The sequence below is a fragment of the Gorilla gorilla genome, chromosome 22 (genome assembly GCF_029281585.2).
Source record: "Gorilla gorilla gorilla isolate KB3781 chromosome 22, NHGRI_mGorGor1-v2.1_pri, whole genome shotgun sequence".
NCBI lineage: Eukaryota > Metazoa > Chordata > Mammalia > Primates > Hominidae > Gorilla > Gorilla gorilla.
In genome coordinates this window covers 11,811,122-11,830,998 of record NC_073246.2, presented here as the reverse complement: position 1 = coordinate 11,830,998, position 19,877 = coordinate 11,811,122, and the positions used below count along the sequence as shown (strand labels likewise).

At 35.9% G+C, this 19,877-nt stretch overlaps 1 protein-coding gene across 1 annotated transcript; it reads left to right on the top strand.

Moving 5' to 3' along the window:
- The first annotated feature begins 2,348 nt into the window (after positions 1-2,348).
- Positions 2,349-19,565, top strand: LOC129529294 (protein FRG1-like). Its single transcript, XM_055373833.2, has 6 exons — positions 2,349-2,418; positions 11,046-11,171; positions 11,953-12,010; positions 13,803-13,917; positions 16,165-16,269; positions 19,452-19,565. The coding sequence occupies exons 2-6, from the start codon at positions 11,102-11,104 to the stop codon at positions 19,563-19,565; spliced, it is 462 nt and encodes a 153-aa protein (XP_055229808.2). The 5' UTR covers positions 2,349-2,418; positions 11,046-11,101.
- Positions 19,566-19,877: the final 312 nt, after the last annotated feature.

The following is a 19,877-nucleotide window of genomic DNA, read 5'->3' as shown; positions in this document are numbered from 1 at the left end:
CCGCCGCAGGCCAACGAGGGCAGCCTAAGCCGCTTCCCGCCCCCGCGGGGACCGTCGCGAGCCCGCAGCTCTAGCGGGAGGCCCTTTCACATCGCGCCCTGCAGCCCCGCCACCGCCAGCACCGGCGCCTCGGGCGGGCTTTACTCCCCTCGGGGAGGTGCGAATCCTCAGGGGCTCCTCGAGAGGGAGCCAGGGAGCAGCTGCGTGCGGCACCTTTCGGCCCTCTGCGGCCGCCGTAGCTCCCCAGCAGAAACTCGGAAGTGGAAATCTCAGCCATTCAGCGTTTGGGTCAAGACGAAGGCGGGTTCTGGACAGACATACGCTGTCAGGGAGTGTTTACTTTGCCTCCACTTCTGTTCCTCCCCGCCCTGGTGCTGCTCCGGGTCACATACTCGTCCTGAGCCAGCTTCAGCCTCTCCGCGCAGAAGTCTCCCGGAGCCAACTTCTGCGAGTCGAGTACTCTTATGTGAAGTCTACCAAGCTCGTGTTCAAGGGAACCAAGGCGAAGCGGTGGGTCCTGCAGCTGTGGCGGGAGCCTCCTCAGTTCTTTTCGGACGCACTCCACCCCCGCGAATCCGGTGGAAGTCGTGGCGCGGAGAGCTGGCTTTGTGGCATCCCAGGCTTCGCCCTGGCCCCTGTCCGGGCTGGATGGAGGCCGGACCGCGGTTCCTGGAGCCTGTGCAGAGAGGGGCGGGTGACCCGTGGCCCCGTATCCACGAGTTTGGGTCCCCTGAGGCATCTCTCCAGGCCTCTGCCTGGTGGGTCTGCGTTAGTCTAATCTTGTAGTTCATGATGATAACTTCCTTTATCAGGGATTATTCTTTTCTCCATCGTCTCTTCCTGGAAAAGTTATTGATTAATTTTTTCTAAGCTAATATGTAGAGTGAAACCAGGATGAATCACACAGTGGTTGAGGTGTATATGGGCTTTGATAGGGATATGGGCTGGAACCTGCACTCTGTCATTTACTAATTTTGTAATTTGTGGCAAATTGGTTAATATGTCTGAACTTCCATTTACTCATTAAGAGATCAAATATCTTTGAACCTCCGTTTACACATTTATACTTTCAGACCATTTTTTATGCGTTTAGAAGACTGTGAGGATTAAATGAGAGAACATATATGCAGTAAATAAATTGAACCAAATGTGAGGAGGAGGTCATAGTGGTAATTTATTAGCTCTTTAGGAGAAAAATACCTGTGCACTCATATCCCCGCTTCTTTTTTAACTGGCAGATTTGCCCGAGGTTGACTGTCCATACAAATATTGAGCATTTCCTCCTGGTCTCCGTGATAAACAGAGGTTTTGATATTTTTAGGTGAGATGGAAAGAAAGTATCAAGGAGTGAGCTGAAGCCACTGCCCTTGAGAACCCTCTCGAGGAGTCTGGGCTCATGAAGATGCCAGAATAAGTGGCAGGTATATCCTGAATGAATGTGAGATTTTTACTCTGTGAATTTCCTGTGAGAAGTGGTGAGTTATCTTCTGAAAACTTTATGATGATAATGCAGACAAGAGTGTCTTAAGATTATCGTAATAATCATAATTAATGCTTGTATAGCACTTTCAGTGTGCCAAGAAATAGTTGTAGGCACTTTGCACATGAACTTTTCTCAAATCGCTCTTGGTTTTTTATTTTTTTATTACGATGTAATTCATAATTATAAAATTCACCCTTTTGTACAGTGGTTTTTAGTATATATTCAAGAGGTTCACCACTGTCTAGTTTCTCAGTGTTTTCGTCATCTCAGAAGGAAATCTCTTCCTACCCATTAAAGCAATCACATCCCATCCTCCCCCTTTCCTAGTCCTTGGCAACCACTAGTCTGCTATCTATGTGAAATTGCCTATTCTGAATATTTCCTAAGAAATCATGCAACATGTGGCCTTTTGTGTCTGGCTTCTTTCACTTATGACATTCTTGAGGTCCATCATTGTTGTAGCACTTTTTCCTTTTTATGGCTGCATAGTAGTCCATTGTATGGATGTAATCCTCACAATAGCCTTAAGAGTTAAGTTATTATCCTAACTTTTTAAGTGGGGAAACTGACTCACAGAGAGATTCAGTACCTTTTCCAAAAATTGCAGAGCTAAGAAGTGACAGAATCAGGATTTAAAATCTGGAAGTGTGGCTCTACAATCTGCTTTGAACTTTAACATAATATGTACAAAGCCTGAAGCAAATTCTCAGCACTGTATTTAAGAGAGCATAGCAATGTAAGTCTTCCTAAACCAATAATTTATAAATGAAACAGCTTAAAAGACTTCCAAGTTTCAATCTTATGATATTTATTTATCACGCAAATCAATATACCTAAACTCATCTATATAAATTATGTCCTGTAGTAAGAAGGAAAAGAGCAAAGATAAGAAGAGAAAAAGAGAAGAAGATGAAGAAACCCAGCTTGATATGTTGGTGAGTCAGTTTTCAGTGCTTTATTCTGAAAAAAGTTAACATTTCTTGAGATCTCATTGAAAACATTTTCCTAGTTAGAAATTTATGATGTATTCATATTTGTCTTAAAGTGCTTAAATATTACCTACAGTTGTAAATTCCATTTATTCTTTAGCACAGTAGATGCTACTGATGCCTTTACTTCATTATCAGAACACAGCACAGGAGAGAAGAATTACAACTCTCTGACTTAGTAGGCACCATTAGACTGCTTAATAGCTGGAGATTCTGATATATAATTTTAAAGGCTTAATGTAAATGTTATTCAACCAAATATATTTTACAAGTTATTTTCTTTGAACATGTATACATTTTAGTTGTAGAAGTCAGTTGTCTCTTAAACGAAGTATCTTCACAGGAAAAATCATTATTTTGTGAACTCTGAAACGAATGAAAATTTTAAATACAATATCAGGGTAGCCTGTAAATGATACTGGAAATAAATTGACCCAAACACACTTAACCAGTCTGTTTTCTGTTTGGCTGTTTCCATACTTTTTTTTTCTCTTTTAAAACTTGGTAAGTTGCATTTTGAATCTTCATAAATTATGGTAGCTTAAAAAATATATAAAATATGGAATGGTATAAAGCTAATATTCTGGAAGAATCATTGTTTTTGAATTGGCAAATCAACAATTCTAAAATTAGGGTAAATATCTAGCGTAGATATGTAGATGTGGAATTGCTGTGTCAAAGGATAGGTGAATGTTTAACTATATAAGAAACTGCCAAAAATTTTCTAAAGTGGTTGTGATATTTTACCCTCCCACCAAGAATGAATTAGTTCTCCAGTTATATCCTTGCCAAGAGTTGATGGTGTTATCAGTCTTTTCTCCCAGTCTGAGTTTTTCCCAGTCTGAGTTTCTTAATGGTGGTTTTCGGATGGACACCTTTTTTTTCTTTTTTTTTTTTTTTTGAGATGGAGTCTCGCTCTGTCGCCCAGGCTGGAGGGCAGTGGCGCGATCTCGGTTCACTGCAAGCTCCACCTCCCAGGTTCATGCCATTCTCCTGCCTCAGCCTCCCAAGTGGCTGGGACTACAGGCACCTGCCACAACGCCCAGCTAATTTTTTGTGTTTTTAGTAGTGACAGGGTTTCACCATGTTAGCCAGGATGGTCAGAAGCTTTTAATTTTTATAAATCTTAGTTTATTTTTTTCTTTTATGGTTACGGCCTTATCTCTTTGATCTAAGAGATCTTTGCTTACCCCAAAGTCAGGAAAATATTCTACATTGTCTTTTAGAGGCATCATAGTTTTAGTTTTTACATTAAATCTGTCATTAATCTCAAATTAATTTTTGGCATGGTGTGAGTTTGGTTTCAAGATTTACTTTTTTTTTTTAATATCTTGATAGCCATTTGTGCCAGCACCACTGGTGTTTCCTTTTTCCATTAATCCAGTTTAGTATCTTCATAAAAAATCAATTAACTTTCTATGTATTGGTCTATTTCTGGACTCTGTTCTATCGATTTTCTGTTTTTCTTTTGGTATATTTCTCTTGATTGCTATAATTTCATGAAGTCTTGAGATAAGGTAGTGTGTGTCCACCAACTTTGTACTTACTAACTATTAGTTTATTAATTTCTACAGTGAAGCCTGTTGGATTTTCTTGGAGAATAGTATTGAGTCCAGATAATTTAGGGGAGAATCAACATCTTAATATTGGGCCTCAATATTTCATAATTTTCAATGTAGCAGTCTTGCATGCCTGTTTAAAAATTTATTCTTAAGTATTTTATAATTTTACACTACTGTCAGTAGAACTTTTGAATTTGATTTTCCAGTTGTTTGCTGTCAGTATATATAGATATACAATTGATTTTTGTATAGTGACTTTGTAGTCTGATAAGTCTGTTTCACTTCTTACTTCTAATGATTTGTTTATATAGAAAACTAAGAAATTTGCAATCATATTTCCTGTGACTATCGTTTTACTTCTTTCTTCCTAATCCTTATGTCTTGTCTTGCTTTTTATTGGTTTATTATGCTGTTCAGGACTTCCATAGTGTTGAACAGAAGTCACGAGAATGGGCACAATTGCATTGTTTCCAAGCTTAGGCAGAAAACTTTTAGTAGTCCACCATATGGTATGATGTCTGTAGGATCTGCAGAGAAAACCTTTATCAAAATGAGGACATTCCTTTTAAACTTTGTTTCTTGGGAGTTTTTATCATAACGATGTTTAATGCTGTCCAGTGCCTCTTTCTGTATCTGTTGAGATGATTATACAACTTTCTTCATTCTGCCATTGAATAACATTGGTTTCATTTTCAACTTTTAAACTAACTTTACATCCCTGAGATAAACCCCACTTGGTTGTGGTGCGTTGTCTTTTGGGATATTGCTAGATTTGACTTCTAGGTGTTCGTTTTTCTTCTTTATAAGATTTCTATATTGGTGTTGATGGGAGATATTGGACTTTTGTATCCTTTTCTTGTAATGGCTTTATTTGATTTTGGTGTCAAGGTGATATTGGGTGTCATAAAATTAGATGGGAAGTGCTGTCTCCTTCCCTGTTTTTGGAAATAGCTGTGTAAGATCGGTATGATTTCTTCTTTACATGTTTGATAGGATTTACCAGTGAAGTCATCTGAACCTAGAGGGTTTTGTTTGGTTTGGTTTTATGTTTTTGTGGGAAAATTAAGATTTTTTAAGAGATATTTTCAGATTTTTCTGTTGTCAGTTTTGGTAATTTGTGTCTTTTAGGAAAATTTCATTTCATCCAAGTTGTTGGATTTATTGGCATAAAATTGTTCAGAATATTCCTTTAATATCCTTTTAATGTCTGTAGAATCTAATCTGTATTGCAGTCTCTTCATATTGGTAATTTTTGTTTTTTCCATTTTTTCCTGGATCAGTCAGTCTGGCTGGAGGTTTATCAATTCTTTATAAGATCATTTATTTTAGATCATTCATGATCTTTTAGTACGGGGGTATTCAATCTTTTAGCTTCCTTGGGCCACAGTGGAAGGAGAATTGTCTTGGGCCACAAATAGAATACACTAACTATAAGCTGATGAGCCAAAAAAAAAAAAAAAGCAAAAAATCTCATAATGTGTCAAGAAAGTTTATGAATTAGTGTTGGGCTGCATTCAAAGCTGGCTTGGGCCACATGCAGCCCTCAGGTTGGAAAAGCTTGTTTCAACATTACTTATTTTCTCTTTTTTTCATGTTTTATTTCATTTATTTTTAGTCTTTTTTTTTGCCTCCCTTTAACTTATTTTCAGTTTACTTTGCTCTTGTTTTATTGCTTCTTAAGAAGGGAGTTAGATCTCCTCATTCCATGTTAGTTTTAGTTATAGTCAACACATTTTGTTTTCATTTTCATTCCATTCAAAATATCATCTAGTTTTCCTTGTGATTTTTCTTTTCATGGACACTTGAGTTATTTAAAAGTGTACTGTTTTTAATTTCTACTACATAGAGATATTATAGGTATGATATTGTTGCTGATTTCTAATATAGTATAGTTGGAGAACATACTTTCTTAGTGAATTTTCATGTACACTAGAAAAGGATGTGTATTCTGCAGATGTTGGTTCACGGTTTTTTTGTTTTCTGTTTTTTTTTTTTTTTTGGAGATGAAGTCTCGCTCTGTTGCCCAGCAGGCCGGAGTGCAGTGGCATGATCTTGGCTCACTGCATCCTCCGCCTCCCAGGTTCAAGTGATTCTCCTGGCTCAGCCTCCAGAGGAACTGGAATTACAGGCACCTGCCACCATGCCTGGCTAATTTTTTTTATATTTTTAATAGAGGCAGGATTTCACCACGTTGGCCAAGCTGGTCTCAAACTCCTGACCTCAGGGGATTCGCCCGCCTCGGCCTCCCAAAGTGCTGGGATTACGGGCATGAGCTGTGGCGCCCGGTAGTTCAGTGTTTTTTAGATGTCAGTTATATCAACTGGTGGAGCTTGTGACTATGCACATCTTCTGGGTCCTTACTGATTTTTCACTCATCCTGCAATGTATTGAGAGTTATGTTAAAATCTCTAGCTGTAATTCTAGATCTGTCTACTTGAGCAGTTTTTGCTTAAAGTATTTTGAAGCTGTCATGTGTACACATTTAGGATTGTTAAGTCTTCCTTATAAATTCAGTCTTTCATTTTCGTAACATTTTAACCTTTATTTCTGTTAAATGTCTTGATGCCTAGTTAAATTGTTTGACCACCCTTTTGCTCCTGTTAAGCCTGGGCCTTTGTTAATTTGTGCTTATTTATTAGGTTTTTGCCTGTAGACTTAGACAGTGACTCTTACTCTAGGAAAGTTTCATCCTCATGGGCCTCAGCCACATGTTCTAGGTATATTTGGTGAGTTCTCTCCACTCTGCTATGTCCCAAATTTGTGTGATCTCTGGCATCTCCAGTCAGCCCTCAGAAGTGCCAGCCACTCTGCATGGGCCTTGTGGAGCCTGCCTACTGTATGCACTCCCCCCAGCCCTTGGCCCCAGACCTGCAGAGAACTTTTGCATACTCTTTTGAGGCCTCACCTGTATGTTGTTCCCTCTTCTCCAGTACCTTATTCTATAAACTCCAAACATGTTAGCACTGCAAGACTCTCAGCTTAGTGACAGTGACATTGCCTCATTTTTGGAGGTCTCTACCTCTCTCTGCGTGGTCAAGAAACTGCCATTGGGCAGAAAACAGAAGTGTGTGTTAGATTTGCCTCCTGTGTTTTCCTGTTCTCAAATATCACAGTCCTGTTCTGCCTGTGTTCCAGTCCCCAAAAACAGTTCTCTCAAATATTCTATCAGTTTCAGTTTTCTCATTGGTCATGATGGGAGGGCAAGTCCATCTTGGCTGGAAGAGGGAGTCCTTCTGTGTCTTTTTCTCTTTGTCCTTCCACCTTCTTTTGCATTGTGGATTTTCTAAACTCGCCGTAAAAATAAGCATGTGCCTATTTGTGAAGGGAAAGAAAAAAACCTTTTAATTTTTTAAAGCTGTTCTGTTGGTTCCTCACAAGGATCTGAAGGGATTGGTAAATAGGATGAAAGAAATTCTGTCTTTCACATGGAGAATACCATGTGTGACATTAATAAAAATGAGCATGTCTGTAAGCAAATAGTTTCACTGAGCTCTACTAGATTCAGAAGCAACTGACTTACAACATCGTAGTTTGCAAAACACAGATTTGATTTACCCAGGAACTAAAGCTAAGTAAGCTATGGGTTAATAGAAGGTCTGTGAAGGGTACTTAAACTACAGTAAGATTTGGGAATAAAATTCCATTTCCAAATCTAAGATATATCATTCCTTTGTGCCAAGCACATAATGAAGGTAGAGATTTAAGGGGGCCCTTAGCACAGAAGCACTGGGTTAGTCAGAAGGTGAGGTGAGATGTCTCACAGCGTTGATGCTAGAATAAGGGTGCCCTGGGAGTATCTTATCAGCCATGACACTGGTGCATCGGGCCATTTTTTTTTTTTTTGAGACAGGCTCTTGCTTTGTTGCTCAGGCTGGAGTGCAGTGACATGATCATGGCTCAGTGCACCCTAGACCTTGTAGGCTCAAGCAATCCTCTCACCTCAGACTCCCGAGTAGCTGAGACCACAGGCTTGTACCACCATACCCAGCTAATTTCTTAATTTTTTTGTAGAGATGGGGGTCTCCTTTTGTTGCCTAGGCTGATTTTGAACTCCTGGGCTTAAGTGATTCTTCTGCTTCCACCTCTCAAAGTGCTGGATTACAGGCATGCCAGACATATGGAAACATTCTCAACTATGTGAAAATATGTGAAAAGCTTTGTTATGCATTGTGAGACAACACAGCGGGAATATTTCACCATCTGCCTAAGGTTTAAAAGGATACAACTTTAAGCATGTGTCTAAATAGCAAGTAATGTTTTAGAGCGGATTCTCTTAAATTCAGCTTGGGCGTCTGCAGCATATACACAGCTTGAGCTGTAACCTGACGTAGAGACAGGCAACTTCAGTGCCCACTGTTCTTAGGATCCACTGCTTTTTCACAGCTAAAACCCCCAAGTGGCACCGTTAAGTATTATGTTATGTTACTTTAGTCGCTAAACATATAAGCATACCTCCAAAGGTTGAATGTAGGCCACTTGCAGAAAGTAGGCAGAATGCTCACATTTAATTCTTGATGATACTGTGTTTAGCTTTCTTATTCTTTGAAATCTCATTGAGAAGAAATACTGGCATCTGCTCAAAGTAATTTCTTTTTCAGTTGACAATATTATAAGTAATGTCATTGTATCATTTTCCTACTTGGACAGAGGGTGAAAATTTTGAGGAGATTCTCTGCCAGAAATTTCTTCTTCATTTGCAAAACATTAATGAGATATTACATTTAAATGATTTTATTTAATATTAAGTGTACTTGGTGAATGAGGCATAGAACATACAAAATAAAACTAATTTAAAATTATTAACTATTACGTTTATAAGAAAGACTTGCTAATCATAACACTGTTCATAATGATTGTGAATAAAGCATTATTTCCTTTACTGAAAACAATTGTAGCCATAACTCAATCACCTAAATTGTCATTAGTTTTATTGTTTTCTAATCGTCTTTAGCTGAAATTTTAATTTTGATTAATTTTCTTTTTCTGCATTGGTTTTGTGTGTATGTGGAGGTAAAATATACAGAATATAGAATTTGCCGATTTTTCTATTTTTACATGTACACTTCAGTGGCATTTAAATACATGCACCATTTTACCTTCCCACCAGCATTGCAGAGGGTTTCGGTTTCTCCACATCCTGCCCAACATTTGTTTTTCTGGTTTTCTTGGTTTCTGTTTTTTGTTTGTTTTGATAATAGCATTCTAATGGGTGCGAAGTGGCATTGCATTATGGTTTTGATTTATATTTCCCTAGTGACTAGTGATGTTGAGCGTCTTTTTGAGTGCTTATTGACCATTTGTATATCATCTTTGGAGGAATGTCCGTGTATATCCTTTGCCAGTTTTGAATTGTGGTATTTGTCTTTTTGGAGTTCTCTATATAGTCTGGATATTAATTCCTTATAATGTATGTAGTTTACAAATATTGTCTCCATTCTCTGGGTTACCTTTTACTCTGTTGACAGTGGTTCTTGATGCACAAAAGTTTTTAATTCTGATGAAGTCCAGTTTGTCTGTGTTTTCTTTTGTTGCCTGTGCCTTTGATGTTCTATATAAGAAATCATTGCCAAATTCATTGTCGTGAAGCTTTTCCCATTTTCTTCTAAAAGTTTTCTAACTTTAGCTCTTACATTTAGGTCTTTGGTCTATGTTAAGTTACTTTTTGTATTTGGTGTTAGATAAGGGTCCAACTTCATTTTAGCTAAAATTTTATATATTTTAAAATTGATTATGAAAAGCATGAAATGTTTAGTTGAATAGAAAATTTTGTGCAGTGGAATTAACTGAATCTTTAAAACCTTTTCATTATGGAAATATCCAAACTAATCCATACATAGAAGAATATAATGAGTCCCCCATGTGCCCAGGCCCCAGCATTAATTATCAATATTTTGCCAATCTCGTTTCATTTCATAAACACTCCCACACACAATTTTTCCTAGAAAATTTTAAGTAAAATCACAGATATTACATCATTTTACCCATAAGCACATAAATGTACATTTCTTAACGTGGTATGTCTTTCTCTCATCATCTGTTTTGTTCTTTACTTTTATACGTTATACTATGTCATTATCAGACCTTTTAAAATTAACAAGTATTCCTTAATATGTCATATCCAGTTAATGATTGACTCATTTCTACTCTAGTTAAAGTACAATTTAGGAGGAGGTTTGAGGATTTTTTTAACGTTAAGATATAAACTTTTATGACAACTGCTAAAATAATTTTTGCTGGAATCTAACATTTCTATTGGCAAATTGGAAATTAGTATACATAGACATAGATTCTGCTCATTTTACTTTCAATCTAAAATCGTAGTTAAGATTACTGGCCAGGCGCAGTGGCTCACACCTGTAATCCTAGCACTTTGGGAGGCAGAGGCGGGTGGATCACGAGGTCAGCATTATGATAGGCATTGCCTCTGGAAAGCAGGCATGAATAGATGGCTGGGGTCTATCATGAGAGAGACCGTTCTCCATATATCACTTTGTACCTTCACATGTTGCCTTTTGTTTTGTTTTGGTCTTTTTTTGAGACAGGACCTTGCTCTGTCACTCAGGCTAGAGTGCAGTGGCGTGATCATAGCTCACTATAACCTTGAACTCCTGGCCTCAAGTGATCCTCTTTCCCAGCTCCCCGAGTAGCTGGGTTTACAGGCATGCACCCCCATGCCTGGCTGTATGTTGCTATTTTGTATTTTAAAAACCTAATCCTGACTGTGCTGGTAGTCGCATGAATCTGTGCACATACATGCAAACAAGTACATGTAAAACTGGTGAAATCTGAATAAGCTTCATGGATTATATCAGTGTCAGTTTCCTGATTCTAACAATGTATGATACTTATGCAAGATGTCATCATTGAGACAAAGAGAGTAAAGGATATGTGAGATCTTCGTATTATTTCTTATGACTGCAAAATAAAAAGTTTTTAAAACTAAGTTATAATAAAAAAGAACTCTGTGTCAAAACTAAAATATAAAGTAGAAATATCAATTTTATTTTTTAGGAATCTGGTGGACAGTAACAAACTTTGGTGAAATTTCAGGAACCATAGCCATTGAAATGGATGAGGGAACCTATATACATGCACTCGACAATGGACTTTTTACCCTGGGAGCTCCACACAAAGAAGGTTTGTTTCTGGAAGGGAAGATCCTGCCACAAGTGTAGATTTTAGGACATTCATTCACTTAGGCCAAACTCTAACTAGTCTCAAACATTTTCCAAAGGAATGGAAACATTGCATTTGACTCTTCCATTTTTTTTTAATTCCTTAATATTTACCAGCCATTGGCAAGTCCCTCTTTCTAATATAAGCATTTGAAAACATTCCTTGTAGTTCCAGAAGAGTATCTTTGGAAATCAAAAGAATATGAATAATTAAAATAGTAAGTGGAAGGAAAAAAGAAAACCTATTTGAGTCAAACATGTTTGAATTACTTTTTTATTCAGACCTATTACCAAAACTAACCTGGGTGCATTTAACAATTTGAAGTTTCCTCATTTTCTTTAGCCCATTAGAGGAAGCACTAATGAGATACGAAGTAATTAGAAGATAAAAAGCAGTATCATTTGGTCAGCAAGGCCATCCATTGAATAAATGAAAGCATTTAGCTTTTTTAAATAAGTGCTTATTTATAACTGTATTTTAAAACATAAAGAGAAGCTATCTCGAATGTTATTAAATAAACATTATATCACCCTGTCTTACTCAGTGTATAAAATTAGCACTGTAGTTAAAAGAAGGTAAAATAGATCTTGATTCCAAAGATACAGGATTACAGTGACATCAGTATATCTGAATATTCTTACATTTAATTGCAGAAGAAAATAGCCACATTTTTAAAGCAAAATAATGTCTTTATATTTACAGCAAATGTCAAATTTATTTTCAAATGTTTTTTCTCCAATAGTTGATGAGGGCCCTAGTCCTCCAGAGCAGTTTACGGCTGTCAAATTATCTGATTCCAGGTGAGCTTATGTTGCAATATAATTAGTAACCAGTTATTTTAAAAATTTAATTGTATTCATTAAAAATTTTAGTATCTGTCTTAAGCCCACGGTAATTTTGATATAAAAAATGAAATAGCTTTTTTGAGAAGTAGATTTTGTGATATACTTTTAGTGGATTTCCTATCAATATATAATGCTAGGCTGGAAAAAAGATATGTAAGTTAAAAAATGAAGATTAATAATTTCACACACCAAATAAGATAGATTAAAAAATATATCAAATAGTACAAAACCTGGTTCACTGTTGGTATGATATTTAAACTCACTGTTTGGAAGTCTAAAGACAAACAGGAAGACTAAAAAAAGGAATATTGTTGAAACCAGCAGAGAATGTTACAGTATCATAATGACCAAAAGAATATTTTTACTCACTATTGTTACAGTCATTTTATAAATTAACCTTTTTTATTCTCACCTTGTGCAGAAGTATAGAATGATTCTTTAGGTAAAAGATACTGAAAATGAATTTACATATTTTAGTAATTGGTTACATCAACATGATAATGATTTCTGTTATACAATCATTAACGTATAAAGGAGTAAAAGTCAATTCTGGCATCCGAGGAGATTCTTGGTAAGGTAAAAGAAATCATAATTTTACAAAATCACGTTAAGATGATTATTTCTATTCTTTCTTTGAAAGACTGATAAGTAGGGTGAAAGACAAAGAATAAAAGCAGAGGAAGAAAAAATTCAATAGTTTTAAACTGCTTTACAATTATAAACAGAAAAGGATTATAAAGAAAATCAACTGACAAATGAGGAAAATATTTGCAACAATCTTAATAGGCAGTGAGTTCTTACTGTTCAAATGTATTTTGTATGGAATTCATAGCACTGAAGACCCCAGTAGAAAAATTGTGAACAATCAGATCTGAATAGAAAAATGGACAAGGGACATTACCAGATAATCTAAAAAGTAAAAAGGAAAGGAAAAGAAAAACAATTGTTATTCTAGTTAACTACTAAAATGCAAATTAATAGGATACTGTTTTTTTCATATCAGGTTTTCGAGTATTTTTTTAGAGTCATAATGTTTAAAAAAAAATCCATGATACAAAACATACTCTGTTAATTTGAGGTAAGAATGTAAATGGAAGCAGCATTTTCTGGAAAACAGTTTGATGACATAATTTTAGTAATTTATTATTGAAGTTTATAACTAAAGAGGTATAATTGAAGAATGATGAATTTTGAAAATATTTGTTATGTAATATATAAGGTACAATGTTTATATTAAAAAAGCAAAATATAAAACTAAATTTAAATCTGCAGTGTCCAATATGGCAACAACCAGTCACATGTAGCTTTTTTTTTTTTTTTTTGAAGGCACATAGTCTCACTGTGTCACCCAGGCTGGAGGGCAGTGGTGTGATCATAGCTCACTATAACCTCAAATTTCTGAGCTCAAGCACTCCTCCTGCATCAGCCTCCCAAGTAGCTGGTATTACATGTGCACACCACCATGCCCAGCTAACTTTTTAAATTTTTTGTAGAGATGGGGTCTCACTATGTTGTCCAGGCTGATCTTGAACTTCTTGCCTCAAGCAATTCTCCCATTGCCTTCCCAAAGCACAGAGATTACAGGAGTGAGTCACCACTCAGCCACATGCATCTTTTGAACACTTGGAATATGTCCAGTCTGAAATTTTAGATATGTACACACCCACACACATACATGTCCTGTTTTGATGCCCTATAATTAATTTTCTCTCAGTTTTTAACTTTAATCTATCTTATTAATGTACAGAATCACCCTGAAATCTGGCTATGGAAAATATCTTGGTATAAATTCAGGTGAACTTGTTGTTGGGCGTTCAGATGCAATTGGACCAAGAGAACAATGGGAACCAGTCCTTAAAAATGTAAGTGCTGTTATTGTTTATAAAAACTCCCTGTCAATTTAACAGAAAGTCTGTAACAGTCAATCATAACATATTTAAAAAGAAAAAGTAGGATGCAATAGTATAATACATTAAATAGGAATAAATTGGTAAGAACATAGAGCCTTAAAGAGGTCTCAAAATATAGTGCAACAAAAATAGCATTAGTACTTTTGCCCACAATTATTTCTGTATACCCTTAGTGCCTAGATATGGATCTCATTTCTATTGAAGAACCAGTCAATTTTAGGTCACAGAGTAGGAAAACAGAATAGTTCCTAAGTATCTTCTTTGTAGCAGAAATCATGGATGCTTTCAGAAACATTACAGACTGTAAGTGAACAGTAGAGCTAGCTAAGACCAAGTTGTGACAATTTGCATATAAAATATAAATAATAATAATTCATTGAAGTAAATTATCTCTAAAAGACTTTCAGTTCATAAGCTTAAAATAGTGTATGAAAAGATTTAATATAAGAAAAAAGATAGTATACTAATTCTTAATTTTAGTAAGTAGTTGTAGTATATGGATGTTTTGTTAAATCTTTGTTGATACAGAATACATAATTTCCTTTTTCTGTGTGAGAAGTAAAGATTGAACAAAAATATGTGAGTGCTAAACTGTCTTTAAAAAGTAGATAACTATATCAAAAACAGTAAGGACCAGTGGGCACCACGCAGAACAAGCAAATAGGAGATAAGCTCAGCCTTTGAGTAGCAGCTCTGGTAGTATACAATAATGAACTGAAAATAGGAACTCAGCAGTGTTTTCTAAGATGAAAGATTAAACAAACATCCCACCAGAAAGAGGTAATCACTTAGACTAATTTCCTCATCCCCTAGGATAAAATCTTAAGTCAGTGACTTGAAAAGTATTTTGACCCAATCCATTGAGAAATGCATTTTTACATTGCAGCCCAGCACACACATATGTATAACTGAAGCAAGAGTTGTACTTAACAATACTTACTTATCCATGTGTTATGCACTTTGACATTTTTTATTCTCTTTTACCATTCCTCTGTGTGTCTGTGTGTTTTCCTTTTCCCCCCCACCCACCCAATACCATTCAGGAAACACTACATTGATTTCACTACCTGCTAATGTGTTGCAACCCCTTTGAGATGATCCTACTAGTCACGATGAGATGCTTCTAATAAAAGTTACACCAGTAGAAAATGCCAATATTTCATAAGGCCAGGATGACGACTTAGATAGTACTAATAATACAACACTTTAGGAAAGTCCATTTCATTTTATTTTTAGGAAGGACACTAAGTTTCAAAAATTTAAATTTAAATGAAAGAGGGTCTTAAAATTCTCTTGCAAAAAGGACTCAGCTGAATAATCTGTGACACAGGTTTAAATCACCTTGGACCCCACCACCATATTCCAGGGCTCACCCGGAGCCATCCAGATGAGAGACCACCCAGCCCTTGTGACTTGACTAAGAAATTAAATCGATGTTATCAGCACGTTTTTAACTGGATGTGATATAAAGTTAACATTTTGTAATCATTGTATTTATAAATATTTTGTCTAAATGTTATGGTATTCCAAGTTTTCCAAAAGAATCAACCAAATACAAGTTATAAATAAACGTTATATTTGTTACGGGAGTTAAGCTAACCAAATTTATAACCCAGATTTAGATACACAAGAAAATCAGTTTTTAAAGTTTTGTTTAATAGAAAGCAGTGTAATACATCAAACATTAAACAACTAAAAATGTATATGAATATTTATTTTCACACACGAAAGTCCCTCAGACATTGATTCTTAAATTAAAAACACCAAAGGCATTGTATATGCCTTTTCATGTTTTCTAATTGTGAAGAAAATAAATTTTACTTAAAATGCTAATATTTGAATAAAGTATGCATTCATAATCATGTTCTCCTCTTTAAAGTTAATTTTTCAAACAGAACTAAATCAGTTTTATCTTCAGTAGGTCTTTTAGAAAGGAAGCAATCCTATCTCATCTAATTAGAATAGTCCTACTAGGAAGATACGCTACAAATATTTATTGTGGTAATCTCTGAATAGTAAAATGAAAGGTGATTTTGGTTTCCTTTTCTATATGTTCTTGTATTATATTTTTCAGGTTTTTCTCTAAGTTCTTTTCTGTGATTTTTAAATCAGGGAGGAAAAATTAATTCAGTGTAAACACTTAATGTTTCTTCTACAAGAAGAATCCTCATGGCTATTTTGTTATTTTGTTTCACTTAGGGGAAAATGGCTTTGTCGGCCTCAAATAGCTGCTTTATTAGATGCAGTGAAGCAGGGGACATAGAAGCAAAAAGTAAAACAGCAGGAGAAGAAGAAATGATCAAGGTAATGATCACATTTTATACAGATGACTGCATTCACACATGCGATGTGACTGTATCTCTTTAAAATGTTAAGTCATCATTTACAGTCACTTTAAAGATTTGTTAATGGCTTTTTATAATGTGGTGTTTCAAATAGAGTCATTTTTAATTATAAATCCCATAGTTGATGGCTTGTTTGTACAATGTGGTAGAGAAATCAGTGCATCTAGGAGCTACCTTGCCATTATCTCCATGGATTAGTATCTTTTTCTGGTAGTTCCACATGCTCTTTTTAAGCTTTCATTTTCTTGTTTTCTTGCTTGTACTTTAAAATCTAATTTTTAAAATAGATAACGTGTACACGTGGTCCAACATTTTTAAATAAAAGCATATGAAGTTGAAGACATATGCCTGCCATGCATCTTACTCACCTGTTTCCCACCTCCTTTTCCTCTTTCCCTTTGTTTTTTTATAGCCTCCTAAAATTTCTTTATAAACATATGAATATATTTATAATTTTCAACTGTTTTACACTAAAGGCAGCCTCCTCTATAGTCTTCTCGACTTTGATTTTTTTTCCTTAAAATTGTATCTTGGAGAGTTTTCTACTATTAGTTTGAATGTAGAAAGTTTCTCTTTTTCTTGCTTTTCCTCTCTTTCTCTCTTTCTCTTTTTTAACAGCTACATAATATTCCATTTTAGGGATGTACCTTTATTTAGTCTGTTGTAGATGGAAATTTAGGCTGTTTCCAGTCTTTTGCTCTTATAAACAGTGCTGCAGTACATAATATTGAATATGCATCAATTTGTAGATGTGCGGGTGGACTTGAAGATAAATTTCCAGAAGCAGAATTACCAGGTCGGGGTATACACGTTTGTATTTATGTAATGCTTGAGCTTCTGTGATGATAATCACTCTATGAAACATAAAACATCATAGCAGAACTTCTGGGGCCTTAGCCCTTACATTTTAAAAGTATTTTTATTAATAGTACCCATCTTCTTTACATTAGGAGAAACATGAATCACATAAAACATGATTTTATTTTATTTTTAAAATTTGTGTGCATCACTAAGCTGGAAATAAAACTTCCTTATTCCAGGTTAAATTCCCTCATCCATAGTCAGACGCATTAGCTATTGCACCAGTAGACTGTGGCCTCCCTAATTCTACTCTTTGTTTTACATCATTGTAAATGTTATACAGACATCATCATTTCAAGGTGAAATTCTAAATAATACTGTTAATATAACCTAGATTAATCAGGTAGTTAACTGGAATGTGATGAAAACATTTAAGGCTTAATTTTTTAGACTTACAAAAGCCACTGATCTTTAATGATAAACATATACCAGCATGTGTCTAAAGAATAACTCCCCCCTTCTTGACACATGGCTTTTCTGTGTCTTGGCATTCCATCGCAGTACTGAGCATCCTGAACCTTGCTTTGTTTGTCTCTGTTGGGAATCACAGGTTGCATCCAGTCTGACCCAGGTTTGCTCTGTAAGGCATTGTGGGGGCCAGAGTGGAAGGCTCTAAGAGAGAGGGCAAATGCCTTTTCTAAAATGCTCTTCGTTCTTATAATTAGAGCATAAAAATTAATGTTACATTTTTCTCTACTACCAGTGTAATTTAAAGGCATCTATCAATTCTCTGTACGTGCTTCATGTTAGATTTCCGGTCATATGTTTGATTTTCTTTTTAGAATAGTCTTGATTTCAGATAATTTCAAATCTAAAGCTCAAACAATTTCAATCTAAAATGTAGGTTTTTCTTACAGTTAGAGAAGTGAAATGTTATATTTTTTTGTTGCATGCATCCGGCACATGCGTTGTAATCTTGAATTTCCATAATGCTCCTGTGAGGTGGATGTGAGCTCAGCCTTACAGACAGGAAGACAGCCTCTGAACCTCCTTACATCCTCGTGGTTTTTGTCAGTCAGTTCATGGAAATCACAGTGATTTCAAGGTGTGGTAAGACAGGATGTGTACCCAGGCCCAGCTGACTCCAGAGGCCGCTCTCAGTATTTCATAGCACATTGGTTCTCAGGAAACAGGTCATTGAGGAAATGCAGATGGGTTTGTGATTACATTTAATTTTATTTATTTATATTTTATTGTATCATGTGTAAATTGTTTTTCATCTGGATATCATCACAAAAGTGTTATTGAAGGCAACAATTACAAGTATATGTGCAGTGCTTTGCACTTATACAAAGATACAAAGATACACAAAGACTGCGTTTTTCACAATTTAAAGCAATTTTCAGATGAAATACAAAGTTTTCTGGGTCTCTTTGGTTAGTCAAGTACTTGGAAGCTCTGAACAGTGATTATTTAGGACTCTTTTCATACCATTTAATTGCAGGCTCTCCTAATCTCTGTCAGCCCTTCACCTTTATGACCTTGCCTTATCTACCAGAACACAGATCCCTCTTACTAAAGGTAGCATTGTGTTACAGGCCCTAGCAGGGAATGTTTTCAGGTCTGGGACCCCTCTAATCAAAACTGTCACAAAGATGTCATTGGCACAAACACGTTATTCGTCATCACTTTCTAAGCAGCCCTGGAACTGGACTCTGGCCACAGAGATCATTTAGGAGACATGAGTCCTTACCATTGCCAATTGCCTGTTCTGTGGGCGATTCTAATTGTTGAATGCAGATCAATTAACTTATGACATGTGATAGTAAACATCTGTCCAAACTTAGGAGAATATAAGAAGCCAGTAAAAGAGGTGGGTTCCAATTAATTAAAAACAAGTTGTGTAATGTTAAAAGTTTTAATACTTTGATAATAGTCTGTGCAATGTAAAATAGCTATTAAGCTTTCAGTCTGATCAAATGAACACTTGTCTACTAGGGATAATTTGATCCTAGTGTATTCACTTGGAGGACAAAATTAAATGAATGATTTCTTTATTGCCTAGCAGGATCTGATGTGTAAAATGTTTCTGAAATAATTTTGTCTGTAGTGTTTCTGACACAAGGGCTGTGGAGGAAGCATGTGATAGCACTTACTCATATAGATTATATATATGAATTAAAAACGCATAGCCAGAACCTGTCTTTTTCTGAATATAGTTGCTCAGTTAATTTTTTCTTCTGCATAAGAAATCATCTCAAATATTCTTATGTGATACATAAAGTGGGGAAGGTGGAAGATAAACTTATAACCCATTGGATTCTCTTTTCCAATATCTAGATTAGATCCTGTGCTGAAAGAGAAACCAAGAAAAAAGATGACATTCCAGAAGAAGACAAAGGAAATATAAAACAATGTGAAATCAATTACGTGTGTGTATGCTTTTCCTTTTAGACCTACAGATTTGATAGTGAAGTGCTTCTCAAAGTGCTTTCAAAATAAATTACCTAATTATCTGGGGATGGTGGTGCTTGTCTGTAGGCCCAGCTACTTGGGAGGCTGAGATAGGAGGATTGTTTGAGCCCAGGAGTTCAAGGCTGCAGTGAGCTCTGATCACCACTGCATTCCAGCCTGGGTGACAGAGCAAGATCCCGTCTGAAAAAATAAAAACTGATGGACAAGAAGAGGCAACACGATGTAGCCTCTAGGACAGAGCACTGAGCTAAATTCTTTTCTTTTCTTGAGGGTTCAGTTTTCCTAATCATC

Excerpts from the sequence above, each read along its gene's own strand:
- LOC129529294 (XM_055373833.2), top strand. The coding sequence starts at position 11,102 with ATGGATGAGGGAACCTATATACATGCACTCGACAATGGACTTTTTACC. Across the intron at positions 11,172-11,952 it reads GGGAGCTCCACACAAAGAAG|TTGATGAGGGCCCTAGTCCT; the intron begins GTTTGTTTCTGG and ends TTTCTCCAATAG. Across the intron at positions 13,918-16,164 it reads GGGAACCAGTCCTTAAAAAT|GGGAAAATGGCTTTGTCGGC; the intron begins GTAAGTGCTGTT and ends TGTTTCACTTAG.